Below are 24351 nucleotides of genomic sequence, written 5' to 3'. Positions count from 1 at the left end.
TTCCGACGACTTGACGTACTCAGCATGGCAAGCTTGACCCTAGAGATGTTTTCTCCACGGGGAGAGAACATACTGTTTATCGTCTCGGACAGTTTAAGTAAGCAGTTTAAGTAAGCATACTTTAGTAGTTAGTAAGAAAAGAAAGTATGTTTACTCATATTTCTTCTACACTATATTTTGTATAATTTCCCCGAGCCGGTATTATATTTTTTTTTTCCACAAAAAAATAAATTAATACATATACTATGACAACACACACACATCGCCACCTGGCCCAAAGCGTAACTTGTGTTTTCGATTACTAAGAAGACTGATGGATATTTTTATGAATACTATGCATAATAACTTATAGTATAAAGATAAACACCCAGACACTGAAAAACATTAATGTTCATCGCACGTACATGTTCCGGGCTGGATTTTGCTTTATTTTATTTAAACAATAAACTTACATCATTAAATTTTTAAGATCATTATCTACACCCATGTACACCCAACAATAGAATATCATCATAGTAAATAAAAGCTGTATTTTTCAGTTCGACAGTTCAAAAATAGGAGTGCTCCGATCGTCACCAAACTTTATAGGATTACTCGCCAGGTCAATCCGGAGATTCTCTGAAAGTTTCATTGAAATCGGTCCAGCCGCTTCGGAGCCTATACGTTATATACCCACTCACTTTCTCTTTTATATACTCGTAAGTATATAAGATTTGTTTGCTATTTTTTCATCGAAGTGGACGGCCAACAGAAACCATTAAGTAGGTATAGGGTTACTTGTCTGTGACGACCAGTATAAAATGATGGCCGATAGCCAATGCAGGATACTTAGTTGAAACATTTAACACGATCAGACTGTGCTCATACCATATTTCCGTGAATAATGCGCCGTATTTTGAGCTTTTAATGAGCTTTTTGGGACTAAGCTCGTCTGTTTTTTTTTAAATATTTTTAGCGGGCAAACGAGCAAGTTGGTCACCTGATGTTTAGTGATCATCGCCGCCCATAAACATCTGCAACACCAGAGGAGCCACCGATTCGTTGCCGGCTTCTAAGGTATTTGTTTATCCGCCCCTTGAATAACCCTAGATTGTATTTTTGAGGAAACACATCAGATGGGAGATTGTTCCACAATTTGCAATTTACGCGGTAGAAATGATCTGGTATTTCGAATAGTAAAAGAATACCAGGCATCCAGATGTTGAGGGTGGAATTTATTTCTACGGCGTGAGGTGCGGTCAGAGAAAGTACTATCGCCATGTTTATTTCTGCCGCAAAGCAGATTTTTTTTTTAATTTATTTTACACCTACGCCTCAGATTGATGCACATAGAGTGGAACCTTACGGGGCGTGTTCTTCGCATACCCTACGAAATGTCACTCTATTTAAATGCGATGTTCTTCTATTTACCATCAAAAGGGCCGGGCCATCTGCTTAGTTTTTTCATTAGAAGTTATGAAGAAAAAGAAAACTATATTCCTAAATCTTTTACTATTAATTAATTAACAACTGCACGAGGTGGAACACGGGTGGAGTTCAGAACTTTCTCTTTTTTTTTTCAAAGCAGGTTATAATGGGTCGCTGCGATATTTTGGCTTTGTGTGAATTTAGGCAGAGTCGTGCTACGCGAGTCGTTAAACTTTTATGACGAAGTTCCATACACGTTCCGTTAAAATCGCGCCTGTACGAAAATGTTTGAATAATGGGATTTAATGTTTGCCGCAATTGAAAAATCTCTTCTAGGTATATTAATCCTAGATAACCTTTATTTCGTGTTCTACTTATAAATATAAGTAGAACACGAAATAAAGGTGTGTTTATTTTTCTCTAGGCTTTGTCTTGCGTTACAGTAATTTTATAAAGTGGGTAAATATTTAATCTTTTCATAACTATAAATTTGAATTTTTACTAATACGCTTATAATTATTATTTAATTAATAAAAAGTTTCCAAGAAATAATTAAAATTATATTTGATTAACAACCAATGTTCATGACATTGAGTTGGTGGGCAATTTTGATACAAATACGGGTGCATTTTCAATACACTTCAGTTCTACATTGAATCGAACGATGCAAAGATACCTTTCCGGTGTCTCGACAAATAACCTACTGCCCTAACGTCTGAACGTTGAATTTTTACATTTTGATACAATATTCCTTTAGCACCCTGCAAGTTTAAGTAGAAATGTTTTTTAAATCCTTCCCCTTATGGAATGTTCTAACTGGTTGCTCGAGTGAAAAAAAAAATGCATCCCTGATCGAAGCATATCATAATGTAATAGTACTCAATTCTATTTCCTTTTACCACAAAAGACAGACTACATAATGTATAATTTTTAGGTCTACGGAGAGCTACTGTCACTCGTAAATCTCTTTAGATAGTCAGTAATAAACTTTATCAACCTTGGATGGAAATTGGACGTGCCACAGGCTTACTTACAAAACAGGTAAACTCCTTATTGGTTCTATTTTTTACCCTTTATGATTCAAAGCCTATGTCTTCACAAATTGACACTACAATAGGATCAGATTACTGAAGAAAACCTTTAGGGCAAGCATGTGCACCGCGACAAAGTTATTTCAAAAATCATCTCATCCTTTTTTTATGAAATAAGAAGAGATAATGGAATTATATGATTATCTCATAAAAAAACCCCTTTTCTCTTATAGGAAAAAGAAATATAGATTTGGCCCCTCTACGGCAAAATACCCCTACGTAATTAGTATTTTAAAAACAGGGTCAAGAGAACGAATATGAATAATTATACAGTATCACAGTTGCGAGAATTTGCTAGATTAATTAAAATATTATAACAATCTAACTTCGTAGAACGAGGGGCTTGAATTTGAATATGTAATGATTCAGAACGAAGTTGAAAACGAGGGCGCTTAGTGTGAGATGTTTCATAGCAAGCGTAGTAGTAGTGTCCTTTTCGAGTATCGAAACACAATTATCGAACTTAATCGGGCTTAATTAATCGTATTTAAAAGCTTAGATTCGTCCACGCTACGCTTACGTTGCCGTAATTCCGTGATTCCGTGTTGTGTCCGCAGATGAGACTACAGCTGTTACAATCCCTGCTCTTACCCGGGTGTCGTAAGACGTAATGGAAAAGAGAGCAGCGTACTCTTTGCTACTACTACCAAATACCGCGATCACCAACAGGCCTGCCCAGCAGTAGCCCTCTCGTTGGGAGAGCTTTTAGTCCAACAATTGACTATTTTAGCCCATTGATGATAATGACGCTTGCACTTACGAGACGAGATGGTTTGCCCATAATCTTTGTCAAAAAGTGGACATAAACAGTCGACTTACAAGAAATGGTCATAAATTAGTGTCATCTGCATATCGTCCGCGAAAGTCATTTGTGGGATCGAGTATACGATTTGTAATATGATTCCTAAGGTGATTTTGGACCTACTAAAGCATAAATTTAAAGAATATGTTAAAACACATTTATTACAGCGAGGTTACTATACAATTGATGAATTTCTTAATGACAAGGTTGCTTGGAAGCATCCGACTCCGCTTTTATGTCTCACAAGATAGAAAAATGTTAATTGTTAATGTTGGAAAAGAGCAACTGCTGAGTTTCATGCCGGCTTCTTCTCGGTAGGATCTGCCTTCCGAACCGGTGGTAGAGTCACTACAAACAGACAGACTTGACGTTTTAAAAGTGAATGAATGAATGAATGAATACACTTTTATTGTACACCACAGAGAAAATTTACAGAGATACAAATACAACAGCACAATAAGGTAGAACGTACAATTTGGCGGCCTTATCGCTAAATAGCGATCTCTTCCAGGCAACCAAAGGCATACAAGAAAATGTTATAAGAAATAAGTAGGTGGTACAACAAACAAAATTAAATATTAGGACTTAAAACTAAATTAACATAAAAAAATAAATAAAAAAAAAAAACATAAAACATAGTATATACTAAACATAACATATTAAAGATATGTACAAAAATATAAAATATATTCCATACATATATACAAACATATAAACATACAAATACGCTACTATAAATACTTAATTAAAAAAATAAAAATAAAAAAAATTAATAAAATAAAAGAACCCTCAAAAATATGTAGAAAACGAAATAAACAAACAAAAAGAATACAGTGATCATTCCCATCAATGCCCGGCCGATACAGACAAGTAGTGATCCTTCACTTGTTTCTTAAAAATGCCGATCGTTTGCGCCTCACGAATCTCTAACGGCAGGGCGTTCCAAAGTGTAACGGCCTGAACCGTAAAGGATTTGTGGAAAAAAGAGGACTTATGACCAGGCACCTTCAGGATAAACCTCCTCGTAGAGCGAGCATCCTCAGGAGGCCCTGTGAATACAAATTTCTCTTTGAGATAAACAGGAGTAGAAGGATGGAACAAGATACAGTACAGAATAGAAAGAATATGAAAAACCGGCGAAGTCGGATTGGTAACCACTTGAGACGAGACCGAAATTGGGAAATATGGTCATATTTGCGCAATCCAAATATGAACCGGATGCTAGTATTTTGAAGTCTCTCAAGCTTATTTAACTGATCTTCAGTTAAGTCAACAAAGCTTGCGTCAGCGTAATCAATAATGGGAAGGAGGAGAGTTTGTGCGAGCATAATTTCGTAGGAATCGGAAGAAAAGAACGAAGGCGACGCAAAGAACCCAAAGCCGCAAAGGTTTTTCTACTGACCTCTTTCAGATGATGTGTCCAACTTAAGGTTTGATCTAGATATATACCAAGATTTTTAACATTAACACAATAAGGAATTGTTACACCATCGAATTCAATAGGCGGAAGGGAAACCCAGTCAATCTTTGAGATTTGGTTTCGGCTGCCTAAAATAATTGCCTGTGATTTCCTAGAAATAAAAGTGCTTATATTAGGCCTACTTGAAATAAACGAATTTTGAATTTGAATTTGAATTTGGGCAAACCCTCTCGTTGGGAGAGCTTTTAATCCAATAGTGTACTTTTTTAGCCCATTGATGATAATTTTTAATTTTAATTTAAAATTTAATCTTTATAATTACATACATACAAACATATAAGTACACTACACAGATCATACTAAATACGCTCCCTTAGCACGTTTCGTTCCGTCACTAGAGCATCATTATGAGATGTTGACTTTCAATATTTAACACGCCACGCTTGTTGAGAGGGCGTTTCGAAATGGCAGAAATATATGAATGTTTGAGCTGAGAAATAATCGCTGAAGTCTTATTATTACTTATTAGTATACCACTCTCTCTTCTAATGCATTCGTCCAGCCTTCAACCATCAGAAGCCGTATCGTGTACAGTACTCGACTGTGTAACAACAGTGATTGATAAACTATGTAGGTATTTTCTCTTTGCTCATATCTTCGTTTTCAAATGCCTCTCCAGTTTTTTAAAACTTTTTCTTGTCTATGGCTAAATTGAATAAATAGTTCTCCAACCGTCTCGATTCCGATCCACACGAGTATAATGCGTAGCTAGGACTTTTTTAACGTTCCAACCCCTCTTTTACCTGCAATGTTCCCCAATATCATGGTTTGTAGCAATCGGTACCTATCGTGTCCCTATATATAACCTACTTACTTACCTTGGTTTTCTTCTGCATTCTGTCCTTTAGCGTTAGATGCTTTAGCCGGCCAGTTTATGCGGGGCCACCTCTACATACCTACTGTCCAGCTTTTTTTTCATCTCAGCGAGATACTTATTATATACTTTGAATTAATGAAAAGAAAACCTTAGATCTAATTTTTATGCTTTATTTTAGTTGTAATAATAATTATTGACTGAACGTAAAATATACTGAACTAAAGAGTCTATTTTCAGGTGTTAATAAGGTACGTGCCTTTAATAGCTGGGTCATGCCCTTACTGATATACACTTTTGGCATTCTAAAGTGGACTCAAACTGTACTGGACACCCTGGACTATAAAGTTCGCAAACTGTTGACGGCTTACCGTATGCATCACCCACGTTCCTCTGTAATGAGGTTGTACATCCCAAGCAAGTGTGGAGGACGTGGTCTTCTGAATGCCAAGAATCTTCATAATCGTGAGGTGTGCAATCTTAGAGATCATTTTCTTGTTTTTGGATGTCGTTGCAGTAGAGAAGGGTCTTACTCCACTATTCCTTGGCAAAGAGTACTGGCGCAAGCCAAAAGTACTTAGAAACGCAGATCGTGTGGCGGTATGGAAGAGTAAGGAGTTGCATGGCAGATTCTACAAGGCCCTGTCTGGACCAGATGTAGATCAAATCGCATATGTATCCTGGTTACAGTTCAATGACCTATTTGGGGAAACCGAGGGTTTTGTCTGTGCAATTATGGACGAAGTCATCAAGACGAGAAACTACCGGAAACACATTATGAAAGATGGCACTCTAGACATATTTCAAGCGTGTCATCGTCCTGGGAAGTCCCTCAGACATATAGTTTCCGGGTGTTCTCATCTTGCTAACGGCGAATACTTGCACAGACATAATCAAGTTCATCAACAACTTGCTCTTCGGTTTGGCCTTATCGATTTTGAGATGCCTTACTATAGGTACGACCCGGCGTCAGTTCTTGAAAATAGCAGTGCATTGGATCTACAGGGATCGAACGATTATCACTGACAGGTATATTACAGCTAATAGACCTGATATAGTGCTAGTCAATCGATCAGTGCGCCGTGCAATAATTGTTGACATTACTATTCCACATGACGATAATCTGGTGAAAGCTGAAAAGGAAAAAGTATCTAAATACTTGGACCTTGCTCACGAGATTACCGCCATGTGGAATGTTGAGTCGACCGTTATTGTTCCGATCGTCGTTTCAGTCAATGGTCTTCTCGCGAAAAGCTTTGACCAACATCTTAAGAAGCTTTCGCTTGGTTTTTGGATCAAGGGTCGGATACAGAAGGCAGTAGTCCTTGAAACGGCGCGTATTGTGAGGAGGTTCCTCACTCTGGAGCCCTGACCACCGGTTGCTTGAGCATTCAAAAGCCCCGCAATTTTATAAATTTTTAATAGTGTTGTATTTTATCTTTTAAGCATTGTTAAGAATTTGAAAAAAAAAAGAAAAATAATAAATTATTGACTGATAAAAACAAACGCGTCATTCCATAAATCTCCACTCAAAATACCACATGTGCTTTTATTATACCACTCGAACTTTACATTCCAATGAATGTGCCTAGCTACCACAGATAGCTGTAGCTTCGGCAATAAAACAAATTATTCATGTTCACGAAACATACATGCTGGTATTTACACGTGGGAGGGCGCTTATTGAAGTTATGAAACGTATCTCCAACGAGCGTGTATGGTGGAATATTCATGAAACTCATTTTAGCGGTAGATGGCTTTTTTTCGCCCGCGGGAAAACGGTTGAAACTTTCTGTTTTAATGGCTGGAATTATTTTACAAGTAGGGTAATCTGTGATTTATTGGCGGCGACTTTACTTGAATACGAGTGTGCTAAAAAAAATAGGCAAGATGGTGGTAGACCAGGTATTAACTTCAATACTAACAATGTTCAGGATGGCACTTAGATCTTTCATTAATTAATAATATACCTAGTTTCTTAGCAGTAAGTATATACTCTCATGAATATTATTCTTCCTTACTTATGACATACTGTTAAGTGTTATTCATTTTATAAAAGACTAGCTTTTGCCCGCGACTTCGTCTGCGTTTGATTTTGTTTTTTGATGTGGCATTCAATTTAGTTGTACGAGTAGGTCTAAAAAAATTAAAGTATTCAGTATCGCTAAGCCTTAAATGAGGGGTTTGCTACTGTCCGCTGAGGAGTTCTGTCCTCTATCTCCAATTACATTCATCAGATCTACACAAAATTTGGGCAAAATTAAACACATATATTAACCTCTATAGTAAAAAATTTATTATTTAAATCGGTTATAATTTGTCGGAGTTATGGTGTAAAATCGTCAAACACTTTCATCCCCTCTCTCAAAGGAACTGAGCTTAATGTCGCAATAAAAATATTTTATATTACTTCTAACACTTCCAAGAATATGTGTACAAAGTTTCATGAGGACCGCTTAAGTAGTTTTTGCGTGAAAGCGTAACAAGCAAGCTTACATTGACATTTATAATATTAGTAGGGATAGGGATATAATTAAAGCCCACCAACCTGGATAAGAGCAGTGTTGTGGGTCTGTACTCTATAACACTGTCTCCAAGGAGTAAAATAAAACAACTGGACCAACTCTAATACTGTATATTAAGCTTATCTATAATTCATATTACTTATTACCTTGAAATGACTCTACTACCAGTTCGGAATGCTGTCTTCGGCAGAGAAGACCACTGGCAAGAAACTCCGCCGTTGCTCTTTTATTCAATCAATTAATACAAAACTTATAAACACAATTACAACATTATCATACGTTATAACGCTAGGCCCTTTGAAACAAGACACGTCAAACATAACTATCTACTATTATCACTTATAACACCAGGACTTTTGGAACAAGTTGTTTGTATAGAGCAACCTCTGCTACATAAACGGTCTGAATAAATAAATAATAATGCTAGGGCTCCATATATTTGATACCTAAATTACCCAAAGGATGTGATACACTTATCTGATGCAACATCAGGTACAACCATAGTACCAACAACAACTTTTAACAACTCCATCACAAGTACATACGACTCTTGTTTTAAAAATATTTCGTTAATGTTGTCGCACTTCTGGTTGGACGTGTGGCAGGCAAGAAATATGCTTGACAGGCGAAAAAGAATGACGGAGCGGATTTATTGGCCAAGCTAGTGATATGAGATATATTTTCCAAAGAATGTAAAGGTATTGTTCTAATGTAAGATTTGGTGATAGTACGTGTAAATGCTTATACGATGATAACCCATGTGTCCTCTTTTATTAACTATATCGTTTCCACAATACTTTTACTTAATCTCCTTTTCTCAATTTTTTTTATTTTTTTATATTAATAGCGGGCAAACGAGCAAGTGGGTCACCTGATGGTAAGTGATCACCGCCGCCCATAAACATAAACATCTGGAGCCACCGATGCGTTGCCGGCTTTTAAGGAATTTGTTTATCCGCCCCTTGAATAACCCTAGATTGAATTTTTGAGGAAACACAACAGATGGGAGATTTTTCCACAGTTTGCAAGTGCGCGGTAGAAATTATCTGGTATTTCGAACAGTAGAAGAAAACCAGGCATCCAGATGATGAGGGTGGAATTTATTTCTACGACGTGAGGTGTGGTCAGAGAACAGGGAAGGAGGTATCAACGCAAACAACTCTTCGGAACACTCTCCATTATAGAGTCGATAGAACACACAAAGGGAGCTAACATCTCTTCGGTGCCCCCAGTGGCGTGCACTGGGTTTCTTACCAGGGTATGCATACAGCAGGAAAATTACATGAAACGGCAAATATCCTCCTCCTATCCGAGTTACATATCAATCTCAGGGTAAGCAGTGCTTTTGTGCATGTATGAAGTGCACGCCACTTGGTGCCCCAGGGATTCCAAACTGCAAGTCAATCTGGGATTGTCAACAAATCGAACTGCCCGCTTTTGTATTCGATCAAATGGAAGGAATTGGTAAAGAGGTAATTAATTTAAATCCGTTCTAACTTTTCTATCCCGCCAATCTATCTTGTCAAACTCGCGTCACCCGCCATAGATCCTATACTTTTCTTTGATAGTCTACTAAAGGCCATTATTCTATTTTCAATACACTATCAATGAGTATACAAACTATGGTTTGTTGATATATTTAATATAATCATCGGGTTTATCATAAATAAAGTGCTGTGATTCCCTATTACTTATTAGGAACGAAGTGCTTATATGATTTGTTATCTCAGTTGTTCAAAATTAAAAATGCAAAATATTTAATATTCATTTATTTGAATAACTACTTTTGAAACGTCATCCTATTTAATTGTATTGACTCTACCACCGGTTCGGCAGCTAGATTCTACTAAAAAGAGGCTGGCAATAAACTCAGAAGTTGCTCTTTTTCAACTTAATCTTTTTGAGCGGGTGTGCTTTCAAGCGACCATGTCCTTAAGAAATTCACCAATGTGATTTCAATAGAGGTGATAAGGTTTTTAGTAGTAGTAGACCTTTTTGTGACGGAGCTCGTTTGGAGAAGCGCTACCGCCATGCTGATTGCTGCCGCCAAGAAGCATTTTTGCAATGCGGTCTTCCGGCCTGAAGCCTCTCAATATAGAGCGGCACGAAAAATGACACTTAAACACAAAGTCAAAACACATTCAAATTATAAATAAAATAAATAAACTACGACAACACACACATCGCCATCAAATTCGAATTCAAATTCAAAATTTCTTTATTCATGTAGGCCTATCACAGGCACTTATGAAGCGTTCATACATATTTGTTTACATAATTGTAAGGGGATGGTGATAACTTCGTTCGCCAACTTAAACCCAAAACTACCAGGGTTCCAAACGCGCCCTGGTCTAAGAAGAGCCCACAACAAACTAAGCCGGGTAATTTTTTTTGTTATCACCATCTCACAGTTTATTTATATTAAGCTATGAAGCTAGAGCAATTCACACCCAAGCTTTTTTATCGTTTAAGTAATCCTTAATATAATAATAGGATTTTTCTGTAAGCTTACGTTTTATATAAACTTTCAAGCCTACATCTATACATCTAGCCCCAAAGTAAGCGTAGCTTGTGATATGGGTACTGAATGAATAATATCCGTAATACTTATAAAATACAGATCGTAATACTTATAAGATACAGAACACCCAGACACTGAAAAACATAAATGTTCATCACACAAACATTTTCCAGCTGTGGGAATCGAACCCACGGACTCAAAAAGTAGGGTCGCTGCCCACTGTGCCAATTGGCGGTCGAATTATAACGCTTTATTTAGCAGCACCTTTAGTCTGCTTACGTATATAGATTTCCGCTACTTATAATGTCAACAAATTAACAGGCACAGCGATATATTGCGTCTCTGGCTCGGGTCGGGACAGAAGGACATTTTTTTTCCTATAATTGCCTCTGGTTTACTATGTCGGGACTATTTATCAACGTATCGTCAAAGACGGAACCGTCAAGTGGCAACCCATCGGTAGAAACAGGTTTTACGATTCATTTTCAGGTAAGGTAAGGCGGCTGTTCGTTTCAGCGTGCTCAGCCTTCTTCCTCAGTGGCGCACAAATTTGAGTCTGGGTTCATACTTGAAGTTTTGCGTTACCTTTAGTTTGGTATGCGAGTGACTATGGACGATGCAGTCTAAAGCTTCACCAAGATCTGACTACCATTCGGAAAACTGTCCAATATGTTGCTAACCGTTCGTCTTTATACACAACGCATAGTTTGACGCTGCGGCAGTTGTACACTCATTGCCAATTTTGTATGGAGATGACTGGTACGCAACTATAAGAAAAGTATCAGGTAAGATCGCGCAATTATTATTGAATAAAAAAAATAAAGAAAACATTTCGTGCCGGAGAATAAATAAACAAAACCGGTTTGCGGTAAAGAGGTTAGATTCAGGTCAGCTTCATGCAAATTTAGATTTGCATAGGCTAAGTAGTTGCAAGAGATGTGAAGCACTGAAACTTAATATTTGCTTGTATTTCTTTTTGTTTATTCCTCTACAAGTTAGCCTTTGACTGCAGTCTAACCTGGTGGTAAGTGACGATGCAGTCTAAGATTGTAGCGGGCTAACCTGTTAGGGAGTATGGTAATCATACCCCTAATCGGTTTCTACGCGAAATCGCAATGGGACACTAAATCGCTTAGTAGCACGTCTTTTTCGGTAGGGTGGTAACTAGCTACGGCCAAAGCCTTCCACCAGACCAGACCGGAGAAAATTCCCCCTGCTGGGAATCGAACGCGGGACCTCCTACTTAAATTCACAGCGCTCACCGTAGCGCCAAGAAGGTCGTCGTTATAAAATTATAATGTTACAAAATAAAAACTTACAGCGTGTATTCTTCTAGCAGCGTCGTGTATGGAAAGGATATGCGTTATTTTGTACTTCTCCAACTGTAAAGGGTCTTTTGAGTCTCTATAGTTCCCCACGTAGAGCCCCGGCAAGACCTGTAACAAAGAAAAAATAGAATACTTTCTGCACTGAACATTCTGTGGCTGCTTTGAAGAATTTCAATAATAAAAGATATTGTGAAAGTACGTATAATAAGGGGCAGTTATTTTGAAATCACATTGACCACTGACCGATACGGCGATCCTGTACTAATTTGATTGATTTGAATAGATATAACTAATGCATTCGTGGCTTTTAGCGCTAAGCGCTCTACAAATAGTAGCCGCTGGCCTATTTCAATATATTTATACAGGAGTTCACGCTCGCAAGCGGCTTTTAATCTTTTATTTTTTTACAGAATTAAGGAAATACAAAAACTGTGTACATGATTAATATTGAAGCATCAAAAACCACTCCACTTTAGTAGTGTTTCTCGAACAGTTAGTCAGTTAATTCCATTTAGCAGTTGACTGTAATTATTTAACCTCTAATATTGTATACCATAAAATGGGGACATTGAGAAAAGTTTGTGAGCTAGCATTCTGCGGATGTGAAGTGAGACGTGCGCGGGGCTGTTATTTGACAAAATGCACTGGATGCAATAATGGCTGAAGGTGGGTTCTGTATGTTTTGAATTCTGGGTATATATATATCTATTGTAACCCAGCGGGAGCCCTTTGCATACCCGCAATAAAAAATATCCTAAATACATACCAAGATGCACACTACATAATATGTGCCTAATTTCATAAAGATTGGTTTAGCAGTTGAGCCGAAGTTGGTAGCAAACAAACAAACCAACAAACAAGCAATTATTTTTATTAGTATGGATATGTACACTTCATCATTGTTAATTATATCTATTTAATTAATTTGCATAACTTGGTTTAGATTCGTTTTTCTCTGGCTAATAGCAGAAGTTCTTATACAGCATGTAAATGAAAACCGAAATAATACTTAACAGGCTTTTGAGGTACATTATGTACTGTCTCTGAGACTTTTCTGTAAAACCGAAACGCTGATAGTTTTTGAGTAAAGCACTGCCAAAGTTTTTACTAAAAAAATCATACACAACCCTAACATTACAAGCAAAATTAAAATCATATGTCCCGTCACTTTATTAGGTACGCGTCGCGTAGCGAACTTACTATGCGCGTGTCGGTCTTTTATCTTCAATAGGGTTGTCATAAGTAAACATTTAGAATATTTCGAATTAATATCTATGGAAATACAAATATGCACCCTTTAACAGTATTTCGTAACACTGTTACATGTTGAATATCATCTATCTGAGGTAACAAGAAATTATATCTATATAATGAAATATTGATTTATACGTAATCTTTAACTACGGACTGTTTCGTAATAGAAAACATATAATACCTACCAAAAACTGCTGAGCAAATTAGAAATTTTAAAAGAACATTCTTGGCACCCTAAAGGCATTCCTTAACGGCTGAAATAAGGAGTTTAAGTTTATATATCCTTTATTTTTCAAATTAAATATCCAACATGGATGTATAACTGGAAAAATGAAAGACTTTTTGTTGTTATTAGCTGGCTGGGGTATAGACAACGCTGGAAAATATCCTTATTTCACGCAGACGAAGTTGCTGACCTACGCTAGTCATACAATAATAATTAAATAACTAACGCATTTAATACAACAGTTATTGACACAATGCGCATCTGGCACAGGCCGCCGGCCTCTTGGCGGCTTACAATCAAAATTTCAATTCGTTTATTTGCACACAACATGATAGGTATACATGTTTCTATACAACATTTTGAAAGTGGAAACAGTATAAAATAACACAGTTGGTGGGCTTTATGATTTTATTTTCAATGCCTTGTTTACGAAAAAAAAACAAGAAAGCATAGTTAACCTTTCATTTTTTCATACGACGTCGTTATCCGGCCATTTGTTCTTGTATTAGAGTCGCTAGTATAATATATTGTCTCAGAGACTGATAATTTTCTCGTGAATAAAGATTTGAACCAAAGTTATATTTTGATGAAATAAGAAATTCCTAGCTAATATTATAAATTCGAAATTGTGTTAATTTGTTTGTCATTCCTTAACTTATAGGCTCCTCTTATCACAGGAATACAAAAAACTCCCTCGGAATTTGTAAACGACCGAAATGAACTCGTACAAGGAACGCGGGCAATATCTAGTAAAAATTAAACCCACTTCCTAAATAGATGTTAGCATAAAATAAATTAATGTAAAACATACTAGTAAATTAGCATGTAACTTGAATAGTTTATATTGGATACAAGTTACCATTAGTAAACACTATGCTGCTTTGAAGAAGAATGTTAAGTTATGTAGATATAGTACTTATAAAATTGCAGTAAGAATTATATAAATACGTTTTTAAGATCTTAAAAAAAGAGTTTTAAAAAGCTTACAAGATAGACTATACTTAATTATATATATTAAATAGTATATAGTACGAAATCTAGAAATACTTTCAGAGGAGAGTGTAAAGTAACGTTGTATTTATAGAAACACTAAGAACATAGGTATTACTTTAAGTTGCGTATAAAAGGCGTATACATAAGAAAACAGTGAGTGCATATAATTACGCTACAGAATAAGTATATAATTAAAATAGTATTTAGTGTATACAAAACATTAAAACATTAAATGTTTCGAAAGAATTTTAAGGACCGGAATATTTATAAAAAATGGAGTAAGAATTATACAGGTACCCCTTTGGGATCTTTATAGAGAGTTATAAAAAGCGTGGAAGAAAATACTGAGTGCATATAATTACGCCACATTTTATATATACACAGTTAGCTCGCTTGTTGTTCTTGAAGCGGAAAAATGTGTGGTGATTAAAAACAAACAAAAGAATCACGAGTGCCATACGAGCAAAGGGTCCATTACTGTCAGGTCGGTGAGGAGGTAGAAGGTACTCTTGAAATAGGTAGAACTGCGCTCAGTCAAGCGCGCACTAATGATGGTAAAATATCTAGGTACTTTCATTAAGTCGTTGTACTAACTGTAAGCAATAAAGCTTTATGGTGCTACTACATAAAATATTAATAGTTTTATGTTTTTTAACCATCACTGCTTTATGGTATAACACATACATATTTAAGTATTTCTGGTATGTTAAAATATGTATTAGTATATTAATTTTTTTATATTTATCAATAGTATTGTTGTATTTGTGTATTCTGGTTTATGTATTAGTATGTAGATATTTGTATGTAACTACCAATGAATTTATTTAAGATGGAGAGTGCTATAGGCTTTTATCCCAGGAAATCAAATAATTCCACCGGAATTTTAAAAAAAAAACGTAATAAACGTGGATGAACAACACGGGCAACAGATATCAATACTTATAATAAAACTGTAACTGGAAGATTTCTCTACATTTATATTTAGAAAATTTTGACCGGGGGATGCTTTATAATCGATACTGAGTCCAAAACAGATTTTTGTTTAATTTTTGTCTGTCTGTCTGTCCGGGCATCACGTGAAAACTACTGAACGGATTTAAATAAAATTTAATACAGTGGTAGCTGGTATTCCGGGTCAACATATAGTATACTTTAAACCCGATTTTTTTTTATCCCGATAAACAATATTATTGTTTCCTCCCTAAAGTTTCCTCCGGGAAACGAGATGAATTACTATTTTTTTAATTGAAAGTGTGTACTATAAATCATGTATTGTCTAATTTTTATGAAGATCTGATAAATATTGTCGGAGATATAGGACTTTAATTCTTACAGACAGATAACAGCAAGTCGCAAGGCATATGGGACAACGATCGAATGCATTCGTCCATCCTACTAATATTATTAATGCGAAAGTTTGTCTGGATGGATGATACATCCTTATCCAAACAAATAGGTTTTATAATTAAAATTAATTTTGTACCTGCAAATTCCTCTTTAACTTATTAAAATTGGATCGTTTAGAAGTTACCGACTGGTATAGAAATGCTAAAAGCAATAAAAATGCCGAGGGCCGCCCGGCCGCGTTTATATATTTTGGAAACAAAACTGGACCCGGTAGGTGACGCTGCAATTAGTTACTTGGTTTTTTAAAGATTTTAATACCGATAATAACCGATTTGATGCAGACGAAGTTACGCGGGTCAGCTAGTCCTTACTAATATGATAAATGCGATAGTGCGTCCGTTTGTATTAGCTTAACGACCTGACTAAGCAACCAATCAACTTAATTTTTGGCACAGAGGTAGTTGAAAAGACGGAAAGTACCATAGCCTACTTTTTATTTCAGGAAAACCAACGGGATTAGTAAAATCTGTAATAAACGCGGACGAAGAACGCGGGCACTAGCTAGTTCTCAAAAAAATAAACGTGCATCTTATTTGACCGTGCTTCGTGAAAGCACAATTTTAATCTAATGTTTGTTACAATTATCTTAAATAAACGCAAGCTTGAGAAAATACCTCGGAAAGCGAATTCGCTATAAATTTCATCTTAAGCTCGGTTGAGCAAATATTATGCAATTACGATTCAGGATTTCGAACGACGCTCTCAACCAATATGATTTCGTGAATCAAAATCCCGCATTACCATCAAATACATATTGCTTGGTTTAACGCGTCAGATACACATCGTGAACCTGCATGCCTGAGTTCTCCATAATACTCTCCGCCTGATGAATTATGACCAAACCCCTGATCATTCTGAGAAGAGAGACCCGTTAGTGCGTTCGTAATGGGTTGGTAATGATGATGATTAAGAATATAATTAAAAGTGACGGCCGATTGGCGCAGTGGGCAGCGACCCTGCTTTCTGAGTCAAAGGCCGTGGGTTCGATTCCCACAACTGGAAAATGTTTGTGTGATGAACACGAATGTTTTTCAGTGTCTGGGTGTTTATATGTATTTTATCAGTATTTATGTAAATTAATTCATTGAAAAAATATTCATCAGTCATCTTAGCACCCATAACACAAGCTGCGCTTACTTTGAGGCTAGATGGCGGTGTGTGTATTGTCGTAGTATATTTATTTATTAAAAAAAAAAAATATGATGATGATAATTTGACTGCCTGGAAGAGATCTTTATAAAGCGATCTATATAGCTATATAGATAGCGACCGCTTAATTGTGCCATTAAGGTAGAAGTACCTTAACGCTCTATTCTATTTGTATTTTTGTGTGTGTTATGCAATAAAAGTATATTCATTAATACTATCATGACAACATAGCAAGTTGATGGATCCAAACTCTATATCTCAGTGCTAATAAGGAATGCTGAATTGTACCTTCTACCTTAACGCTTCTATATGTTTGTATTTTTGTGTGTGTTGTGCAATGAAAGTGTAATCATTAATACAATCTTGACAACATACGCAAGAAACTTGATGGATCCAAGCTCTATATCTCAGAACTAATACGGGATGACGCATTTGCTAAACAGGCGGATATTAATAGGTCGAGGATGATGATTTTGAGCAGACCAGGCGCCGTGGCTAGGTATCGTAGGATGGCGACTATTTAGCCACGGGTACAAGTATTACTTGAACTAAAAATTTGTGACTTAACATTCCGGTACGATGCCGGGTAGATACCGATTAGAGCTATAGTTTTAAAATAACTACCTGACCCCTAATTGGTTTTCCCGCTTTCATCACTTACTAGGTGAGATTGAAGTCAAATGCTTTATGATATACACCCATTACCGGCCTACAGGGCACGGGTTCTCCTCCCACAATGAGAAGGAGTTAAGGCCGTAGTCTACGCTGGCCCTGTGCGAATTGGTGGACCCTGCACACCTTTGAGAATATTATGGAGAACTCTCAGGCATGCTGATTTCCTACACCGTCGAAGCAAGTGATAGTTAAATTTCTTTAAACGCACATCACTTAGAAAAGTTAGAGGCGTACTGGGATGCGAACTCGGCTCCCCGAAAGAAAAGCTGAAGTTCAGAACCACATGATACACACAATTTTGAATTAAGAAATAATTCAGAATTGTGTGTATCATGATTTTGTATGATTCTTTGGGAGTAATCTAATTCATCGCTCGAAGAATCGATTGATATTGCGATCTTAAGGTGATGGAATGGGAACCCTGCATCCGTAAACGAAGCATTCAACGGCAGTGCTTCACTTTACGTTAAGGTTGTGGTGAACACTTTCGTTGCTTTAAAACGTTCAAAACGTGCATAATTTCAAAACGCGTACTGACGGTCAAAACAAAGCTATTTATCACCAACCCAATTACCGGTTTCAGGGCACGGGCATCTTCCTCTCAGAATAAGAATTAATCAGAATTAGAAGGGTTAAGGTTTTTTTCACTTTTCTGATGTTTTACTGGTCCATAGTCCATACCATCAAGTTCTTAAAGTGCACAAACCTAACGAGTTAGAGATGCGTGCCGGGAATCAAATTCGGCTTCCCGATAGGGTGACCGAACTCTTAACCTAGTGTTACAGTAAATTTATAAAGTGGGTAAATATTTAAACTTCTGAAAACTATAAAATTGTTTGCCAGATATTTATGTTCATGACATTGAGTTGGTGGGTGTTAATACGACTGCATTATTGATGCACCGCAGTCCTACATGGACTCGAACGATGCAAAGATACCTCTCGGTGTCTTAGTCGTTTATTACTTGTCTTCGAATTAGACTATCACCACTTTATCAAACAAGGACTATATTATACATTGACATCTCAATATTCGAATAGTGTTGAAATCTTGCACACCTATATGGATTAAGGATAAAATTTACGCCGCCGCGAAATGATGATACAGGGGTCAGATTACAGCATAAATAAGCTGCTTCCTTGCTATTCGCTGGTTGCGTAACGAAGCGAGTACCGAATAGGTCGACCATATTATCGGTAGATCGGTTGACAGTAAGGTGAAGTTTTTATTGCATAAATTACAGAGAAAACTAGATGAAATTACAGGCTATAAAATGTGCAAAGGCGGTCTTATCAATTTAAGCGAACTCCTCAAGGCAACTCTAGATGGAGGAATCAAGTGAAGGAAATCGGGATAGTGCAATAGGTCAATAACTAGTGATAAAAAAAAACACACTTTACAAGCTAATAGTTCATACAATCAATGGCGTGCATAGAGGGTATTCACAGGGTATGCAGACGATACAAAATAAAGAAAATCCCCAGTACGAGTTATAAATACTTAAGGTTAGGCTTTTTATAACTCTTACAATGCCTATCCCTAAGTTTGTAATAACTCGTACTGGAGATTTTCTTCATTTTATATCATCTGCATTCCCTGTGCATACAATTATATATAATACCTATAAATATAGATGCATAAATAATATACATGTGTACATAAATACACTATATCATATTAAATGTAAATAGACTACTAACAGACAAGTTTCTGTGAAAAGCTCCATGGAGCAGCGGTGAGCGCTGTGGTCTTATAAGCAGAGGTCCAACCGCGCGCATGCCAATTTGGGAATTTATAATTTCTTATTTTTCTCTGCTCTGGTCTGGTGGGGTGTGATTGGTTACCACCCTGGTATGAATTCCCTTAGATACTGATTTGGGGTATGGATTTAATATAACTGTCGTACCCCGAACAGGTTGCCCCGCTACCTCGTAGACTGCATCACCATTTACCACAAGGTGAAATAGCATTCAAGGGCTAGCTTGTAGTGGAATAAAAAAAGGTAACTAAAACCGGAATAGGTACCGATTTTTTTCTTACTTATATTAAAATTGCGAGTGTTTTTGTTGGCTTGTCCTTAAATCACGCAGTAATACGTGACGAATTGCCGTTATTTTTGCATAGATAAGGACCGGAGAGTGACATGAGTTTCTACTTCTTCTTCTTCTCTTTATTTAAAAAACCTATCAACTCGTATTCCGCAGATGAACATGCATATATATGCATGTTCATGCAGAAGAGAAATCTCTATTATCTCTTCTTATTATAAAAAGGTAGAAATATCCCTTAAAATCCGAAATTCCATACACCCTAGTGTAAGACAATACAGTAGGTCGGGAGTGAGCAAACAATAAAGTGCCTTATAATAATTGTTAGGAGTACTTATTTGTCAAGAAAAGCTATTGTTTATACAGTTCAAACCAAAGTCTCTGACTTAAGAGTAAGTAGAGCGACTAATTAAATTTTGTTTTTAATTTTACAATCTGTTTTTTTTTTTTTATTTGAATTAGATAATCTTTGAGTTATCCGTGCGGTGACGGCAGATCAGAATACAGTTGTCGCCAACTCTTCGCGCTGTTGTCGTACGAGGTGACTTAGGTAATATAACGGAGAAGGGACAGCATCGTCCTCCATGCTACTACTACCATTAACTGCGATCCAGCTGGGTGATTATGGGCAAACTTCAAAGCCTCAAGGCCTCTCCCAATGGGTCCTCCCTTGAGGCCTTGAGTGCAGAAGTTGACTGCATAACAGGCTTTAGTTGTTGAATATCTGAGTACTGAGATAAGATAACAATTGTTTAATGTAGTTTCTTGCAACTACACCCTTCAGAACGCAACCCAGCAATGCTGCTTGGCGGTGGAAATAAACATGGCGGACGAGCTCTGTCCCCTATCTGTTCTCTACTAATATTATAAATGTGAATGTAAGTTTGTTTGTTACGCTTTCACGCAAAAACTACTTAACCGATCATCACAAAACTTTGTACACATATTCCTGAAGGTATTAGAAGTAATATAAGATGCTTTTTATCCCGAAATTAAGCTCAGTTCTCTCGGGAGAGGGGACGAAAGTGTTTGACGATTTAACACCAGGCTGTGCTATCCTAAAAATACATAAAGTGCTGCAACATTTATGAGGCACATGTCTTTCGAAAAACAAAAACAAAAGCGACGAAGTCGCGGGCAACAGCTAGTATTTAATAAATAACAACTGACTTTTGTTTTTTGAAACGCCGCCCCCTGAAATCTGCCAACCTATTGTCCTCCCACACATAGCCACTCCTAACGCGTTCTTCTAAAATCAACAATATCACATTTTTGTCTTAGGACAGTCTTAGACAGTTATCAATAATATACTACTTTGCAAAAAAAACGGGTGTTTTTGATCTATTTGAGTATTCTTAGTATTAACAGTCGTGAAAGAGAATTGATGCAAGAAATTAAAATAAATATTATTTCCTGATGTTGAAACACTTCGGTTTGGTAATTAAGTCGACCTTAAGTTACAAAGAATAAAGTAAAAAAATTGTATCGAGGGTGGCCTCCTCTAGCTGAAATAACTGCTACAATTCTTCGTGGCATGCTGTGGGCGAGGTTTTTTATGAGCTCCCATTCGGCCGTAATAGCAATTTGAAGCTTTAGCATGTTCTGTGGGGCTAATTGTACAGCTCTACCACGTCGTTCTAGGAAGTACCATAGATGCTCAATAGGATTGAGAACGGTACTTCGTATTGGCCAATCTAAACGCTGGATCCCGACTTCACTTAAGTAAGCACCTATGTCGCCCGCTCGGTGCGCTCAAGCATTGTCGTTCATAAACACAGCAACACCTCAGTAATAGCTGACAATGGTTGTGCATGAGGAATTAGGAGTTCCATGATGTAGCGTTGTGCATCTGGAGAGGCATTTTCTACGTAAACTTACTCTGTACGATCTTCAGAAGTTATGCCAGCCCAATATGCCATGACAGAGCCTCCACGGCACTGTGTTATTTCTAGGTTGAAATGTAGCAAATCAATTCATCAAAAGCAATTCTGTTAAACTGCGAGCATATGCTCGAATCGAAAAGAATATTTTTAAATAAGTTTGTATCTTCCAATTTTAAACATTTTATTTTACTTCCCAACACTTCTTAATACGAAGACAAGTGTTTCTAATTAATTGAATGCAAATAAAACCTCTTTTGTTTAAGATTTCCATAGTTGTACAAAAAATATTTGGTCGCCCGTTTTTTTTGCAAATGGGTTTATTTAAAAATACTTTCTATTTATAGACGATCGGAAATAGCCATTATAATTGGAAATTAGAACCGGGAAAGGGTTTCTAAAGTAATAATTACAAGGGCGAGTAAATCTGGAATTAAAATTGAGTCTTATTTTTCTAATCTAGGTGTTTGATCAATTTGTTTAAAGGTTTCGCATACCCACCTTGAAAAATATTTGGTTGAGTTATTTATTACCTGTCACATACGTATCAATCCATTACTTACCCTCCACAGGGCACGAGTCTCCTCCCACAATTAGTATGGGCACAGGTCCACCACCAGTGCGGATTGGTGGACTCCACTCATCTTTGAGAAAATCATGGAATACTTTCATGCATGCAGGTTCCCTAACGATGTTTTTCTTCGTCGTTGAAGCAAATGATATTTTATTTTTTTTATAACGCACATAGCTTAGAAAAGTTAGAGGTTTGGCTGGGTTTCGAACTCGGCCACCCGATAGTGAAGTCAAAGTCCGACCCACTGGGCTAAAACCGCTTCTATAAAGAATATTCGCCGTATACTTGAAAAAGACTACACAGAAGCATCATTTATATTTACCTAATAAATTCAAGTATGTTTAATAAATAATTAAAAAAATATAAGTATGGATTTATGTAAAGATGTGACGTTAAGTATATCATCATTCTTACTCAATCACGCTTAAACGCTTAAACGGCTTAATGGATTTCGCGGGTGGAAGCTTGAGATTTTCTGAATTGATCAAACTGATAATAAAATCTGGACCTTTTATCTGTGTCTGTGCATCTACCTACGAAGAGCCTTTTGGTTATACTAGTATTTCTTTGTATTAAATGTAACGCGGTGAAAGCATATTATCTTGCACATTAATGACGACATTTATTATACCTTGATTATGTTTATTTTTATTATCTATATGTTCTTAAGTATTTATGTATGATTGAGTATATATTAGTTTATTATTTTATATTTATTTATTTGTGCAATTTTGTTTGTGTATTTGTATTTAGCTATTTGAATGTAAGTTTATAATAATTTTCCACCACCTGTCCGCTCTCTCTCATCTTGTCCTAATCCAAAGGTTGCCTGGCAGAGATCGCTACTAAGCAATAAGGCCGCCTTTTGTAGTCTACTTGTGTCTTTGTATTTCTATTGTTTTTTTTATTTTCCTAACTTCATTGTGGTGTACAAATAAAGAGTTAAATAAATAAAGAGTTAAATAAATAAAAATAATAAATAAATAAATAATGTATCAATATTACAATTTTTCGGTTTTAATCACAAGGGTGGAAAAAATTCTGTCGGGTACTTAATTCTACGTAAGACTATGTTGAGATTCCATTTTGATCTGAAAATACTCGCTCTAGAAAAAAATATTTGGTTGGAAATACCTAGGTATCATATTATCATTGTTTGATATCAAATTCAAATAGTTATGCTAAATATACCTCTGTATTTTTGACCTTTAGCTCTCAAATTATGCAGAGTAATATCCATATTTGAGATGTACTTTCAGCTTTTATATAATAACATTTTGTCGGTACTTATCTACCTACATGTTTAGAGTAAACATGTCCCTTACTTTGTCAACAAGATACTTAGGTACCTAAGTAGTAGTGTAGACGCAGCAAATATAAAATCCCATCCTCGAATTTTTCCAGATTTACTCTAATATGGCAGGGTAATCCATACATTTGACTGTAAATGTTGAATTTTTTATCGCATTCTTCAAGACGGCTTTTGAAATGTTAGATGGGGTGTTGATGTGGGATGGGAATTGAGTTGTCTTTATCAAAAGTGTGATAAATTATATTACGTCCTCACAGAGAAATCGGAAAAAAGTCGAGACACATGTCGAATGAGATGTCTCTCAATAAGTTCAAAGTTTATATAAAACGTAAGCTTACAGAAAAATCCTATTATAATATTAAGGATTATTTAAACGATAAAAAAGCTTGGGTGTGAATTGCTCTAGCTTCATAGCTTAATATAAATTTACTGGAAGATGGTGATAACAAAAAAATAAATTTACCCGGCTGTGGGCTCTTCTTAGACCAGGGCGCGTTTGGAACCATCGTAGCTTTAGATTTAAATTGGCGAACGAAGTTATCACCATCCCGTTACAATTATGTAAACATATATGTATGAACGCTTCATAAGTGCCTGTGATAGGCCTACATGAATAAAGAAATTTTGAATTGGAATTTGAATTTTGAATTTGAATTTGGAATTTGAATTTGAATTTTGACTTTGATTTATTAATTATATTAAATGTGCTTCCAAGGATATGTAACACGTGTAGATAAAACCAACCCTGAAGCTAGCTATAAGGTTTAACAGTGTACACTTTTAATTGTCAGAGTCTGCAACCCGACACTATAAGACCTGCAACCGACTATATAAGGTTTGAAAGTGGGCTCATTTCGCTCATTGA

At 36.3% G+C, this 24351-nt stretch overlaps 1 protein-coding gene across 3 annotated transcripts in view; it reads right to left on the bottom strand.

Annotated features, from left to right (window-relative positions):
• Positions 1-24351, bottom strand: part of LOC120630735 (dual specificity protein phosphatase 22-like) — a 76564-nt gene that overhangs the window by 37293 nt on the left and 14920 nt on the right. For all 3 annotated transcript variants that reach the window (XM_039900029.1, XM_039900027.1, XM_039900028.1), the window contains exon 2: positions 11960-12076. In XM_039900029.1, coding sequence (XP_039755963.1) covers positions 11960-12076 — 117 coding nt within the window. The remainder of the gene's footprint in view (positions 1-11959; positions 12077-24351) is intronic.

Source organism: Pararge aegeria, chromosome 16 (assembly GCF_905163445.1).
Source record: "Pararge aegeria chromosome 16, ilParAegt1.1, whole genome shotgun sequence".
In the NCBI taxonomy this organism is placed as follows: domain Eukaryota; kingdom Metazoa; phylum Arthropoda; class Insecta; order Lepidoptera; family Nymphalidae; genus Pararge; species Pararge aegeria.
This window is presented reverse-complemented; position numbering and strand designations above follow the sequence as displayed.